General features: G+C 57.0%; 1 protein-coding gene across 1 annotated transcript in view; it reads left to right on the top strand.

Annotated features, from left to right (window-relative positions):
• Window positions 1–13,009, top strand: part of TMPRSS13 (transmembrane serine protease 13) — a 28,347-nt gene extending 15,338 nt beyond the window's left edge. Inside the window, exons 7-14 of the mRNA XM_047071326.1 lie at window positions 1,584–1,676; window positions 2,709–2,752; window positions 4,044–4,206; window positions 5,320–5,492; window positions 8,421–8,519; window positions 10,384–10,526; window positions 10,666–10,818; window positions 11,513–13,009. Coding sequence (XP_046927282.1) covers window positions 1,584–1,676; window positions 2,709–2,752; window positions 4,044–4,206; window positions 5,320–5,492; window positions 8,421–8,519; window positions 10,384–10,526; window positions 10,666–10,818; window positions 11,513–11,539 — 895 coding nt within the window. The 3' untranslated portion in view covers window positions 11,540–13,009. The remainder of the gene's footprint in view (window positions 1–1,583; window positions 1,677–2,708; window positions 2,753–4,043; window positions 4,207–5,319; window positions 5,493–8,420; window positions 8,520–10,383; window positions 10,527–10,665; window positions 10,819–11,512) is intronic.
• The last annotated feature ends 416 nt before the right edge of the window (window positions 13,010–13,425 follow it).

Raw genomic sequence — 13,425 nt, 5'->3', positions numbered from 1 at the left:
CGACTTCAGCTCAGGTCACGATCTTGCGGTCCGTGAGTTCGAGCCCCGCGTCAGGCTCTGGGCTGACGGCTCGGAGCCTGGAGCCTGCTTCCGATTCTGTGTCTCCCTCTCTCTCTGCCCCTCCCCCGTTCATGCTCTGTCTCTCTCTGTCCCCAAAATAAATAAACATTAAAAAAAAAATTAAAAAAAAAAAGGGGGGAAGGAGACGGGCAGGTGTGGCCAGGTAAAGTCTTAGAATCTTTGGCTCTCAAGACTTCCAACCAAAGCTGATGTTAGTGGGTGGGGCGGGGAGTAGGGTTAGGACAGCCTTCCTGCTTGAAGGGGTTCCCCATCCTTCCCTTATTTGCAGGCCACAGAGCCAACTCCGTCCTCCCTGCTGGTCTGCGCTTTGGGGGGGTTCACCAAGGTGTGTGAGGTCGTGGGGAGAAGGGTTTAGGATGTCGCTGAGGACTCTGTAGAGGAAGCACCTTGAGAAGCGGGGCTCGGAGGCTGGGACTTAGAACCTGTTCTCTGCCCTCGCTTCAGCCTCAGAGTTCTGATCGTCAGAGAGGGAACCAAGGGATCCGGCTGGAAGATAGTACACATCTTTCATCATGGAGTTGTGAGGCCTTATGCAAATCCGAGCCTCCCTGGGGCTTCAGTAGATAGTGGCGTTTATTCAAAGAATGTAATTGAGATTTAATATGTGCCAGAGACCGTGTGGCCCCCAGACAAGATCCCTGCCCTTAGAGAATCTCCGGTATGGTGTGGGCAAGAGAGGCTCGAACGAATAACCGTGATACAATGTGATGTGTAGTGATAAGGGCAAAGGAGAGGGTGCACCTGGCAGAGAGCAGGGAACGGAGGAGCCCCCAGGGAGAGGAATGGCACGCACAAAGGCCCACTCTCGTACAAGGGGTATCGTGTTCTAGAAGTGCGCAGAAGTGCCACACCGATAGTGATCCGTGCATTCCCCGCATCCGAATCGCCTGGGGTGCTTGTTAAAATGCACCCCAAAATCAGAATCTCTGGATCAGATCTCTTTAGAACCTGCTTCATAAATGCCCCTAGCTGATTCCTATAGACGCTGTGGTCTGAGATCTGGTAAGCGACTACAAGGTTCTCAGACTTTAATGCACAAACCCATAACGTGGGGATCTTTAAAATGCAGAGTCTGACTCAGCAGGTCCGGGGTATGGCTGCTGCTGGCCCGTGGATCACAGTTTGGCTAGAGAAGGGCCGGGTCAGTGTTTCTCGAACTTGCACGTGCACCAAAATCACCCAGAGAGCCTGTTAAAAACACGGGGCCAGAGGTCCTGGTTCAGTAGGTCTAGGGTTCAGAGGACCCAGGAATTTGCATTTCTAACAAGTTCCCAGGCAGTGCTGATGCTGCTGTCTGGGATGGGACCACACTTTGAAAACCACTGGGCTGGCGCACAGGGCTAGTGGGGACAGTGGTGGACTACGTGGGACGGGTCTGAGCGTATTGGGCCTTAGCCGCCTCTGGCCTCTCCCAGCAGGACTCTAACACATGCCCGGGGACCGGGAAGGGTGCGGTCTGTCTCAAGGGGGGCTCATTCTTCTTTCCGTCCCCTCCCTTACAGTGCTTACCGGACAACCGAGGTGGCCCACGGGGATCTCACCAGCAGCCTCTCAATCTCCAAATACAACTCTACCCTCCAGGAAAGCCTCTACAGGTGCGGTGGGGCAGGCCAGGCTGCCCGCCTGTGCGCAGGGAAACGGCGGAGCGCTTTGAGTCGGGGATCCCCGCTCCTTTGGCCTTTCTGGGACCCAGCCTCCGGGAACCCATCGCGAATGTCAGGAGCATCCCAGAAACAGTCCTCATTTGCCACCTGTCTCCCGACTTGAAAGTTCTGATTGAAGCTCGGTGCCGAGAGCACCTCAAGGTCAGGGGTGGCACAGAGTTTATCAGGTTGCCGGAGACCACGAGTGAACCCTGGGGCCACCAGGCAGCCAGGTGTTTGAGCTGGAAGCTGCTGCAGGGAGGGGGCTTGGGGTGGGCGGGGGGGGGGGGAGAAACGTCACTGGGGTGAGCAGGTGCAGGGTAGGGAGCAGGAGCAGGAGTGCCAGGTGCCTGTGGTCAGGGAGAGGGAGGCCGCACTGCCAAGCCCCGGCCCCCTCCTGGGCCTTGCCCTCTGTCATCTTTGCACTGTGGCCCCGCCCTTGTCGCAACCCCACTCCCCACTCAAGGGGAGGCTCCAGCAGCTAGCAGTGTTTACCCTGGGGAGGGGAAAGAAGAAAAAAGACTTCCAGAGCAAAAGGGATGGGGAGGGCAGGGGAGGGGGGGGGAAAGGAAGGGAAGTGGATCAGCCGTACCCTGGATGCCTGCTTTGTGTAGGTGTTTTGCGTGCTGCGGGGCCGGCAGAGCATTGAGGAACTGTCAGAGGAGGGTCAGGCCACCTGTTCAGCTGTGGAAAGATGCTGGGACAATGAAGTCATGAGTTCAGAGGACATGGATCTGTGCAAATGTGTGCCATCTACCATAAGAAAACGGGGGGTGGGGGTGGGGACAAGAGTGGGGATGGTTTGCACTGAGCCATCCCCATTCCTGGAGAAAGCACTAGAACGATCTGTCTCTCTGGGAGGGACATCAGAGTCTCTATCTGATGCAAAGGAGACGGGATAGGAACTTAGAGTCAACCAGGGAAGGCTTCCTGGAGGAGGTGTTTAATGTGCCCTTTTCACATCTTCTGCGTCTCTTCCTGCAGGTCTGAATGCCCTTCCCAGCAGTATGTCTCTCTCCAGTGTTCCCGTAAGAAGATGCTCTTCCTCCTGGACTGTGGCCTGTGTGGGGTGGGAGTCAGGGAGCAGAGGGGTGGGACCTCTCTGGGGGCGATGGTCAGCCCTGGGCGTCCAAGCCAGGAAGATGGTCTTAACTAGCAGGACTGCTTCAGGGCTGGGGGCCCCGTAAGGCACTGGGACAGTCTCAGGGTAGCATTTGCCCTTCTCCTGACTCTGCCCAGCTCAGCAACCTTGTTCATACAAGGGAAGCCATTCAAATCTCATGGATTCTGGGTGGTGGGAAGGACTGGGAGAGCCAGTCTGGACCAGCTTAAAGCTCCCATATCAGTAGACGCGGAACTAGATCTAGGGCCAACATTTACTGAGTACCTTCTGTGCCATAAGGCACCGGGCTCTTGATAAACACGATTGCGTGGGATTCTCACCGGGCAGATGCCATTACTGTCCACTCACTGATGAGAGGCCGAAATGTTTGCCTTGCTTAATGCAGACCGCTGGTAGGTGGGGAGTCAGTATCCAACCTCGGGTCTGACCCCAAACCCCAAGCCATGAATCAGCCCACAAGTGCTGTGTTCTCTGTAACGACCAGGTAGGGATGCTCCCCTGGGCAGGCAGGCACGGGGACTACAGACGGAGTGCCCACCCCCTCCGATCGCTGCGGGTCCTTCACTCTGTCCCCTTTCGAAGAAAAAAGGACACGTGTCTGAACACACTTGGGGACTGCCCTCCTTGTCCACAATTGTGGGGGCACGATTCCCTCCTCCTGGAAATGTTCCCTTGGGATCCATACAGGGTCCCCAGTAGCCCTGAATGACCCACTGGGGAGCCATGTGGGCACAGACCCACCCGCACATCAGGGAAAGTTCATTTCTCCTTTGCCTGCAAATGATAGAGGTCCCTGTCGCCATGCCCATCAATTCAGGGTCATGTCAGACTGGGGCTGCTTCCCCGACCTCCTGGTAGCAGCCTTGGGGTTCACCGTCACCACCTCGTTGCTTGGCACGGTGCCCAAAGCTTCAGGCACGTAGTAAGCCTTTGCCAAGGAGAGAAGGAATGAGTGGCAGGAAAGAGGAACCTGCCCAGGATGCAACTTCGTGCTGGGTGATCCCAGAAGTCTGACCTACTGCTCTGCCTTGGCAGGAAGCAGCCGAGCCACATCAGACGGAGTGAGCAAAGCAGTGTCCGCGGGCGGGTGGGTGCCCTCAGGATGAGGCTGCCCGAGCCCGCCCTGGATCCAGGGAGCACGGTGGCGGCTCTGAGGACAGCAGAGGTCACGGTTTGTCTCTTCTGCCTCTCCCCAGACTGTGGACTGAGGGCCATGACCGGGCGGATCGTGGGAGGGGCGCTGGCCCCAGAGAGCAAGTGGCCTTGGCAAGTGAGTCTGCAGTATGGCACCACGCACATCTGCGGGGGCACGCTGATCGACGCCCAGTGGGTGCTCACAGCCGCTCACTGCTTCTTTGTGTAAGTACCCGAGCGGGGGGGGGGGGGGGGGGGTGACGCCGTGCCTCCCGGGTTGGGGATCACCAGACTCACTTGTCGGTCCGCAGAGGAGGGCTTGGGCTGTGACCCGGCCCCCGAGGGCAGGCGCCACTGGTGCGGCCGGGGCCGTGGTTTGCGGTTGCGATTTGGTCCTGGGGAGTGTGAGTTGGGGCTTCTGGTTCCGAGCTCGGCCCAGAATGAGAAAAGAACCGTGATGACCCCGAAGGGAGGGTGAGGCGGGCCTACGCAAGGGCTGGGGAACCTGCCCCTGAAGAGGCCTCTGCTTTCTGCAGCAGGAACTTACAGGAGGGGAGCCCGAGGAATCGGGAACGCGGATCTGGGAAGTGAGGGATGGGGATCGTAGGGAGGGTGGAACCGTCAGCTTCTGACCGTCACCAGCCAGGCTTGTCCCTTTGAGCCGGTGAGCAGGAAAGGGCCTTGGCGGGGGGGGGGGGGGGGGGGGGGGGGGGGGGCGGGCACTGGCTTCCCCAGTCTCGAGTGAGTCTCTGGCAGACCCATTTGTGCCGAGGTGTGGCCTGTCCACCTTGTAGGAAACTTGGTGGCACGACGAGGAGGCGGTGGGGGTAGATGCTCACAGGTTGTGCCCGTGCCCTCTCTTTATTTTTATTTTTTTTAATTTTTTTTTTTTAAATTTTTTTTCAACGTTTTTTATTTATTTTTGGGACAGAGAGAGACAGAGCATGAACGGGGGAGGGGCAGAGAGAGAGGGAGACACAGAATCGGAAACAGGCTCCAGGCTCCGAGCCATCAGCCCAGAGCCCGACGCGGGGCTCGAACTCCCGGACCGCGAGATCGTGACCTGGCTGAAGTCGGACGCTTAACCGACTGCGCCACCCAGGCGCCCCCCCCCCGTGCCCTCTCTTTATTACTGGGAGGTGCAGAGTGGCCGGTTCACGAGGGGCTTGTGGAGGCAGGGGATTGTTTTGGAGCCCTGGGCCGGGATAGACGGCTCCCCTTAGAGGTCATTTCGTCCATCCTCCTGCCTGTAAGCTGCAGCCACGGCCGCGGCTCCCTGGGTGTAGCAGGTGCTGCCACTGGGCTCCACCAGACCACGGTCTCCTGTGGCTCCTGCAGGACCCGGGAGAAGATCCTGGAGGGCTGGAAGGTCTACGCGGGTACCAGCAACCTGCTCCAGCTGCCTGCGGCGGCCTCCATCTCCCAGATCATCATCAATGGCAACTACACGGACGAGGAGGACGACTATGACATTGCCCTCATGCGGCTCTCCAAGCCCCTGACCCTGTCTGGTGAGTGGATCGACACCGGTCACACCCACCCCGGCTCCTCCAGGCGACCCTCAGGGCCCAGCCTTGTGGCCTCCGTGCACCCCTCTTGGGGTTCCCGAGCCTCAGCACGGTGGCGGTCAAAGGCTCTTAGGGGTCATTTATTGCAACACCTCTACTTTACCATCGAGGAAACGGAGGCCCAGAGGCTAGAAATAAGGTTGTCCCAAATGACACATCTCGCATCGCAAGCTGGTGACAGAGACAAGGCTTGGATACTGGTCTCAATTCAAGTACATAGATCGAATTGTTTCATGCGTCTTTATTGAGCACTTACTAGGGGCTGGGCACCGTGGTAGGCGTTTTACATCTGCGGTAACACTAAACTCTTCACAGCCAGTCCTGTAGAGCAGGTACTCTTGCTAGCTTCGGTTTACCTTTGAGGAGATGGAACTTTCCAGAGAGAAGTTTACCCAAGGCAATGAAGTAGTAAGTGGCCGCTCCGGGACTGGATCCAGGAGGGTCCCCCTCCCTAGCAATGCCGTTTGCCCTGGGCTCTCCGCTGGCCGATTGCTATGACGGCCGTGGAGAACACGTTCCAAAAGTGGATTGCCACGGGGTTGACTAGAGGAAGGACGTGCTCGGAGTTGTCAGGAGATCAAAGGAGGCTTCATTCATTAATTCACTCTCTCCTGTGCAAACTTACCAAGTACTTACTGTGTGTCTGCTGCTAGGTAACAGGCTGCACAGTTGCAATTCAATTCTATTCAAATCGAACAACGGGTGACCCACACAGACAGTCCCCAGAGGCCGATGACGTGATGATGAGGACGGCTGGGGGAGCCACGGTGGCACAGATGGGGCTTCCTTGAAGGGTAGCTGAGTGCATCAGGCTCTCCAGAAGCCTCCGAGGGCTCTCTGGTTAGTCCTGCCTTTCTGGTGCTCTGAGCCCGTGAGCTGGTCTTTCTTGGCACATTAATTACAGAGGTGGTATCGGTCATGACTCAGACACTGGGTCATCAGAGTGGGGTGAGGAGGAGGAAACCACAGCAGAGCTCAGTTGGGTGGGGCCGGTCCAGAGCCACACCACCCAGCCACCCAGCCACCCAGCGGGCAAGCCCTCCCTGCCCTCTTCCTGTCCTCCAGCCTTGTTTGTGGAGCCTGGGACTGCGAGGTGAGGGGGCATCCTCTGCCCCCGCCCTGCCCTGCCCCTCGCGCCCACCCAAAAGGGGGGCAGTCAGGTCTACAGGACCAGGATAGGCCTTCCCGACCTTGCCGGACCCAGACTCCATTTGGCTAAGCTTCCAGATCTCCAACCACCCCAACCCCCCTCTAATGTTATTTGGAATTCCAAATCAAATTAAGTAATTTGTAAAACCAAACGAAAGGTATTACGATATCGCACGTGCTTTTCAGACTGTGGCAGGCCCCTCTCCAGACTCCGATAGGCCCCTGGGCAGGAAGCACTCGCGTAGTCTGAGAAGCACAGCTTAGATTTATGTAGTTCTCTGGTCAGACCATGTGCCCTGAGTTTGGGTTTAGAAATCAGGCAGATTTTCTTCAACTCCTTCGGCAGGCCTAGCACCTTGAAGTCACGGTACTATCGGTGAAAACTTACGAAAACTCACTGATACATGTAATCCCCCCATAAAAACGAGCGGGATGTATAACAGTGTGACGTGTTTTTAAGACCCTACATCTTAAAAAATGAGCATATTTTAAGAAATTAGGTTTTGCTTTTTTTGGTTAATTATTGATGCCATTCCCTCATTTATTATTTTTTTTATTAAATTTTTTTTAATGTTTATTTATTTTTGAGAGAGAGAGAGGGACAGAGCGTGAGCAGGGGAGGAGCAGAGAGAGAGGGGGACACAGAATCCAAAGTTGAGTCTGTCCGCACTGAGCTGTCAGCACTGAGCCTGACACAGGGCTCGAACTCACCAACCGCGAGATCATGACCTGAGCCAAAGTCGGACGCTTAACCGACTGAGCCACCCAGGCGCTCCCCCCGCCTTTTTTTTTTTTAACCCTCATTTATTTTTTGTTTGTTTACTCTCCAGCAGACGAACGTGTTAGACACCAAAACTTAAAGCCCACTTTATGGAAGAATCTAGCATTGATTCTCACTCCCGCCCTCCCTTCCTCTGTGTCTGTCCTTCCTTTCTTCCTTGCTCTGTTTGTTGAGCACGTTGCACGTGTCGGGCACTGTTCCACATGCAGGAGGCTTCAGTGAGCGTAGCAAACAGTTGAGGACACTGCAAACATTCTATCACCTGAGAATTTCCTCTTGCAACTTGGGGTTTGGTGGTCCGTGCCCTGGTCTATCTAAGGACGCCAGTCCTCGGAGAGAGCTTGTGAAGTGATCTCCAACAACACCTTCTAGATGTTTCTGAGCATGGGAGCAAGTGAGCGGTGGTTTTGTGGTCTGTGCCTCTAGGGCTGTGCTCTTCCCGCCTGGAGAGGTTGTCTGACCTGGAGGGAGTGCCTCAGGCCCTGGCCACCCAGTGGGTGCTCTCCCCAGACCAGGCCGGACACATCACTGAGATGCCATGGTGAGAATGCCTGGAACTTAGCCTGGGGCTGCTCTTTGCTCTGACGGACGGGCACGGAGGAGGCTCAGCCAGGAAAGCCGCTCTAAGAAGGGAGAGACGTGTGGCCGCCCAGGGTCGGCTTGGCACAGGGGAGCTTCCAAGGCCTACGCTTCTGTCCACAGGGCACCCGCTGAAATCAGAATGCTTGAGGGACTCTGGTAGTACCCTTTACAGGCTGGGGGGTCAAGATGAAGTGACTGAGTTTCTTGCCTGGTCAGTTCAGGGGCCCAGAAGATTCAGAACCAGTCTGGGGGCAAGGAGGAGGGTCCTAGGACACTGGGACTCCCGTCCCTTTGAGCTACCCTCCCAACCAAAATCTCCGGCCTTGTCCCCGCACTGATGTCTTGAGGTCTCCTTGCAGCTCATGTCCACCCTGCCTGCCTCCCTATGCATGGACAGACCTTCGGCCTCAATGACACCTGCTGGATCACAGGCTTTGGCAAGACCAAGGAGACAGATGGTGAGGGGCCAGAGATGCTGGGGTGTGTGTGTGTGTGTGTGTGTGCGTGTGTGTGTGTGTGTATGTGTGTGCGTCTGTATGGAGTGGGTGGAGGTGATGTGTTGGGGTATATAGAGGAGGGCCTATCTAGATGAGGGTTTGGGCATTATGGATTCATGGGCCTGGGTGTGGATGTCTGCGCGTTCACCTCACTCCCACACATAGCGGACTGTCTGGTAGCCCGTAACAGAAACCTTTAATCTCGCGAAGTCCACCCTCGACCCAATCTCCCCATCTTACACATGAGGAAACCGAAGACCTCCGGGGCTAAGTCACTTGCCCACGGTCACCCCGGTACTTTCCAACAGACAGAACTGAGTCTAGAACACGGTTCTCCTGCCTCTTTTTAAAAGTGAAAAAAAGAAAAAAAAAGGTTGTCTTGGCACGGGCAGCGTTAGTCAACCAAAAGGAGAAGTCCCAAATGTACGAGTGAAAAAAATCCCAGCTGTTGACACAGGCTTAACTAATCTCAGCTACTTTTGCATACGGCTACGGAAGTTCAGAAAGCTATCCTGTACGCAGACACGAGACGTGTCTGTACACGGGTCCGTACATGAGGGCCTGGACATTTATTGCCTCCGAACTCTTAGGTGCCACCTCCCGGTGAGGAGGCACCAGCGTTTCATTCACGTACCTTACGAGAAAAGAAAGACTATTTCCAGGACTGACAACGCTGTGCAGCCTGTGTTCAGACCACGTAGGCTTCATGGCTCAGATCCTTCCATCGCTGCAGACCACACCAGGTGCCTGCGTCCCCCTAAACAGCTTTGCGCAGAGCGTTCCAAAGTAAAAGCCTGTAAACCAGCCCAAGGTGGGGGTGTATATCCCCACGTGTATGTCAAAGCGGTTGGTGCGACAGTGCCCTCCAGCCAAGCCCACCTGGAAACCCTCCGTGGTTGCGAACACCTTGGGTTCCCTGCTTATTGCACTGAGGGGGGACGTGTACCATGGAGAACCGTGAAAGTCTTACTAACAGAGGGCTAGACAGGACTTATCATAGGACCTGGGTGGTTTGGGGATGCAGGTTCAGAGAAGCGGAGCATTTGTCCAGACTGGAATTCCACAATTGGGTATCTCAATAGTCTCCTCTAGGAGTTAAGAATAAACTGAGTCGGAAGCTCTGATGGGTGAATAAGCGGTAGCCACTCCTACTGGCTGGGAGAGGGGATATTTGGTATTTTTGTGGTTTGCGCAGTAACCTCCCTTAGTTTCGTTTATGCTCAAACAAGAGTAAGGTGGCTTCCCCGCCATCACGGACGGAGTGGCCTCGTCCGATGTCGGCTCCGAAAGATCGGTTACGTTTGGCCCGAGAGCGCCTGGCTGGCCTCACTGTGAGACTCTGGCTAGCTGCCGGGGGCAGGGCCGCTGTTCCCTTGCTCAGTGTGACGGAGCGGTGACCGGCCCGGGAGCAGCCCGGTCCTGATCTCGGCCCCAGAACTGACCAGCCGTGTGACCGTGGGCACGCCGCAACTTCGGCCACGAGTTTCTCCAACTGTAAACGGATTCATTGCGCCCCTTCCGGGCACCTAGTTCCTGAAAACCAAATGAAATGGTGGATCTGATGGTGCTTTGAGCACAGAAAGGCGCTGTGCAGCGTGCAGGCAGCCTCGAGGGCTGTGAGTTTGAACGTGTACGTACGTGTATGTCTCTGTTACGTGTGTGGGAGTGTGTGTGCGTCCGTACGTGCTGGGGGGCCAGCCGTGGGAATGGTGCCCTCCGCTTCCAGGAAGCTGGAGTCCGGGTCGTGGGGTGAGCGGCTAGAAGTCCGGGAGGCTGCCGGAAGTCTCACTCCTTCCCATCTTCTCTTTCCTCAACTCCACTGAAGAGAAGACATCCCCCTTCCTCCGGGAGGTGCAGGTCAACCTCATTGACTTTAAGAAATGCAATGACTTCCTGGTCTATGACAGTTACCTTACCCCAAGGATGATGTGTGCTGGGGACCTTCGGGGAGGCAGAGACTCCTGCCAGGTGAGGCTGCCTGGGAGAAGGCTGGGGTGTTGGGTTTGGAGTGAGAATCTGGTGCCCACCGTTGCTTGCTCAAGGACCACCTCCCCTCCCCTGCTGATAATGTGTGCTCCCTCCTCCCCGCCCCCCCACCCCCCCATAGGGAGACAGCGGGGGGCCCCTGGTCTGTGAGCAGAACAGTCGCTGGTACCTGGCAGGAGTCACTAGCTGGGGCACAGGCTGTGGCCAGAGGAACAAGCCCGGTGTGTATACCAAAGTGACAGCAGTCCTCCCCTGGATCTACAGCGAGATGGAGGTGAGAGCCTGCAGGGGGTGCTGCGCGGGGCAGGCTGGGAGCTCCCAAAGGTGGGGTGCCTGCAAGAGGGCCCGGGCTTTCCCCAGGGGCTCGGCAGAGTTCCCCTCACCCCCTTGTGCTTGGGGTGTTCAGCAGAAGACTGGGGCGGGACAGCAGTCGAATGGTAGGCCGACCCCAGCTGCCCGTGTTTCTGTCCCTCAGATTCTTCCCTCTGAAGGGTTGAAAAGGGGTGGGCCCAGGCTGGGTGCCGGCCCCGGGAGCACCGTCCTCCCCCCCACCGGGATGGCCAGGGTGTGAGTTCACACAGCCCGCTGGAGGGGCGTGTGCAGGCGGCCTCCCTCCTTGGCAGGAAGTTAGTCTCGTGGAGATGGGGCAGGAGGGAGATTTACCTCCCCCTCTGCTGCCCCCGCTCAGCCCCTACCTTCCCTGAGCCTCCTGTCTCGGCTGTAAAGCAGGAGCTCCGTGCTCCCCTCTCCTTCCTCTGCCAGAGCGAGGGCAGAACAGAGAGCTTGGGTGGCCGCTCTGGAAATCCAGTCCGGTCGGTCTCTCTGCTTCCACGGTTCCTCGTTGCTGCTTGTCTCCGAGGAACAGTGCCCAGTGACAGCTGGACTGGATTTTAGGCTCTGGACCCCCACCTTCGGCCTCTGTATTCCTGGCCCACCCTCACCCTCTTCTCCCTTGTTCTCTTCCTCAGAGTGAGGTGCGCTTCCGGAAATCCTAAGCAGCTGTCCTGTCCCACCTCACAGCCCTGGCTGCATAAAGACTCTGGCCAAAGCGACTGGGCCATTTGCAGTGTCATCTGGGCCAAAGGTTCCGAGGCACCTGCGTCACTCCCACCTCCGCTGTCTACTGCCTCTGTGAATGTGCACGTGTGTGTGTGTGTGTGTGTGTGTGCGCGTGCGTGCGTGTATGTGTGTAGTTGCTCTCCCAAGGTTTTCCAGAAACCAGGAGAACTGTCAGCCCTTTCCAAACCCCAGGCTGGAAAGCACCTGGAGATAACAGTTTGGGCGCTGTGGACCTTCCTGTAAGGGTGTCCGTCACGGATGGAGGAGGTTGAGCCCAGACAGCGCCCAGAGGAAGGGCCTAGAAGATCACATCAGAAATTCCTGCTCCTCGGACCCTGGCTCGGAGACTAGCCCAGACTGAGAAGCCACCAGCATCGCCGCCGTCCTGGGATGGATTGCGTGTGTCGTCAGAGTACCGGGGCCGTCCCCGGCGGGAAGGTGCCCCCCCCCTCGGCATTACAAGCATCCTGCCCTTTCTCAGGCCTCCTGCGGGTGCCCTGGGTGTGGAGGGCTGACTGAGCGGTGGCTGCCCAGGCTGACAGCTGGCCGTGTGTGGTCACAGGCGACTGGGGCAGATTTTTATTGTATGTTTATATTCAAGAAATGGAACTGGATGTATTTTTAAAGATTCTCCAAAACTTCCAGGAGCCTGAAGAGCTAACATCCATCACCCCAAACACTCCAAGAGACTCTTGGGGGCTGTACCATTCCAGAGTCTTGCTGAGTGTTCCTGACATCCAGGGACCCGAGGAAGGAGCCCCTTCGGGGCGCTTAGGGAAGAGCGTCCTCGCGTGGGCTGGCGGGCAGGTCATCACAGAGAGCCACGACTGTCGCTGCGTCCAAGGGCTACACCCAGGGCGTGAAGACATGGCTGCTGCTGCTTCTCCGTGGGCGTCGGAGCCCGGGGACAGTCCGGGTGGACAGACACCCCTCATACCCAGCGCTGTCCCGGACCTGCCAGTTTCTCTCAGCCCCTCCGCCTTTCAGTTTCTCAGCTGCTTCAGAAACAGCACGGACACGAACGCTGCCGTGGAGGAGGGTGGACACTGTCCCCAGGCCCTCCAGATAGCCGTCGTGAAGGATCTGAGTTGCTGTGCTCCTGTAAGTTGTCCGTGTGCCTGGCCTCCGTGTCAGCTGGAGGTCTGGGCCTCCCTCAGCCTTTCCTGGCCCGTCCAGTTCTCCTCACTTTCCTGGGTCTCGCCTGGTGATACTAGGACTCCCAGAGGCAGGGTCCAAGCAGGGCAGCCCAGCCCAGCTCAGGCAGGTGGCTGCCCGGGGGCTAGACCGCCCAGGAAGAGCAAGGCTGGGCAGAGCCCGAGGGGGCTGGTTGCATGGTATCGAGGCCGGGGGTCCGGGAGGGCAACGTTCATGTCCACGGCATCCCCAGCAATAGTTTTCAGCAATAAAAGTTGTGTGACCTGAAAAATGTCTTATTGGATGTTCTAGGGATCCCCTACGTAGAAAATTGAGGTTCCCCCACCAGTGCCCAGACAGCCTCAGTTTGGGTTCTTAGTTTGGGTTCCTCTGCTGTGGATTCTGCATATATATTTAGCCAGCCGGCCACCTCCCCACCATATCAGCACCTCCTCTGTCCTGGGTACCCACGCCAGGCCCCCGGAGTACAAAGATGATGACAGTGTCCTCAGGAACTCTTGGGTGTGACCCGGTGGAAGGTGGATGAGTGTGGACGCCATGCTTGGAAGCTCCCAGTTGCACCTAGAGAGGTCAGGGAGGGCTTCACGGAGGAGGTGAGGTTTGAAATGAATCTTAAAAAGTAGGTAAACCTTCACAAAAAAGCAGATGGGGTGGATGAAGGACGATC

This window comes from Lynx rufus, unplaced genomic scaffold (assembly GCF_022079265.1).
Source record: "Lynx rufus isolate CCGP_SWC_20201006 ecotype Redwood Valley unplaced genomic scaffold, mLynRuf1.p SCAF_9, whole genome shotgun sequence".
In the NCBI taxonomy this organism is placed as follows: Eukaryota; Metazoa; Chordata; class Mammalia; order Carnivora; family Felidae; genus Lynx; species Lynx rufus.
Note: the sequence above shows the minus strand (reverse complement) of the source record. Positions and strands in the feature narration are given on the sequence as shown.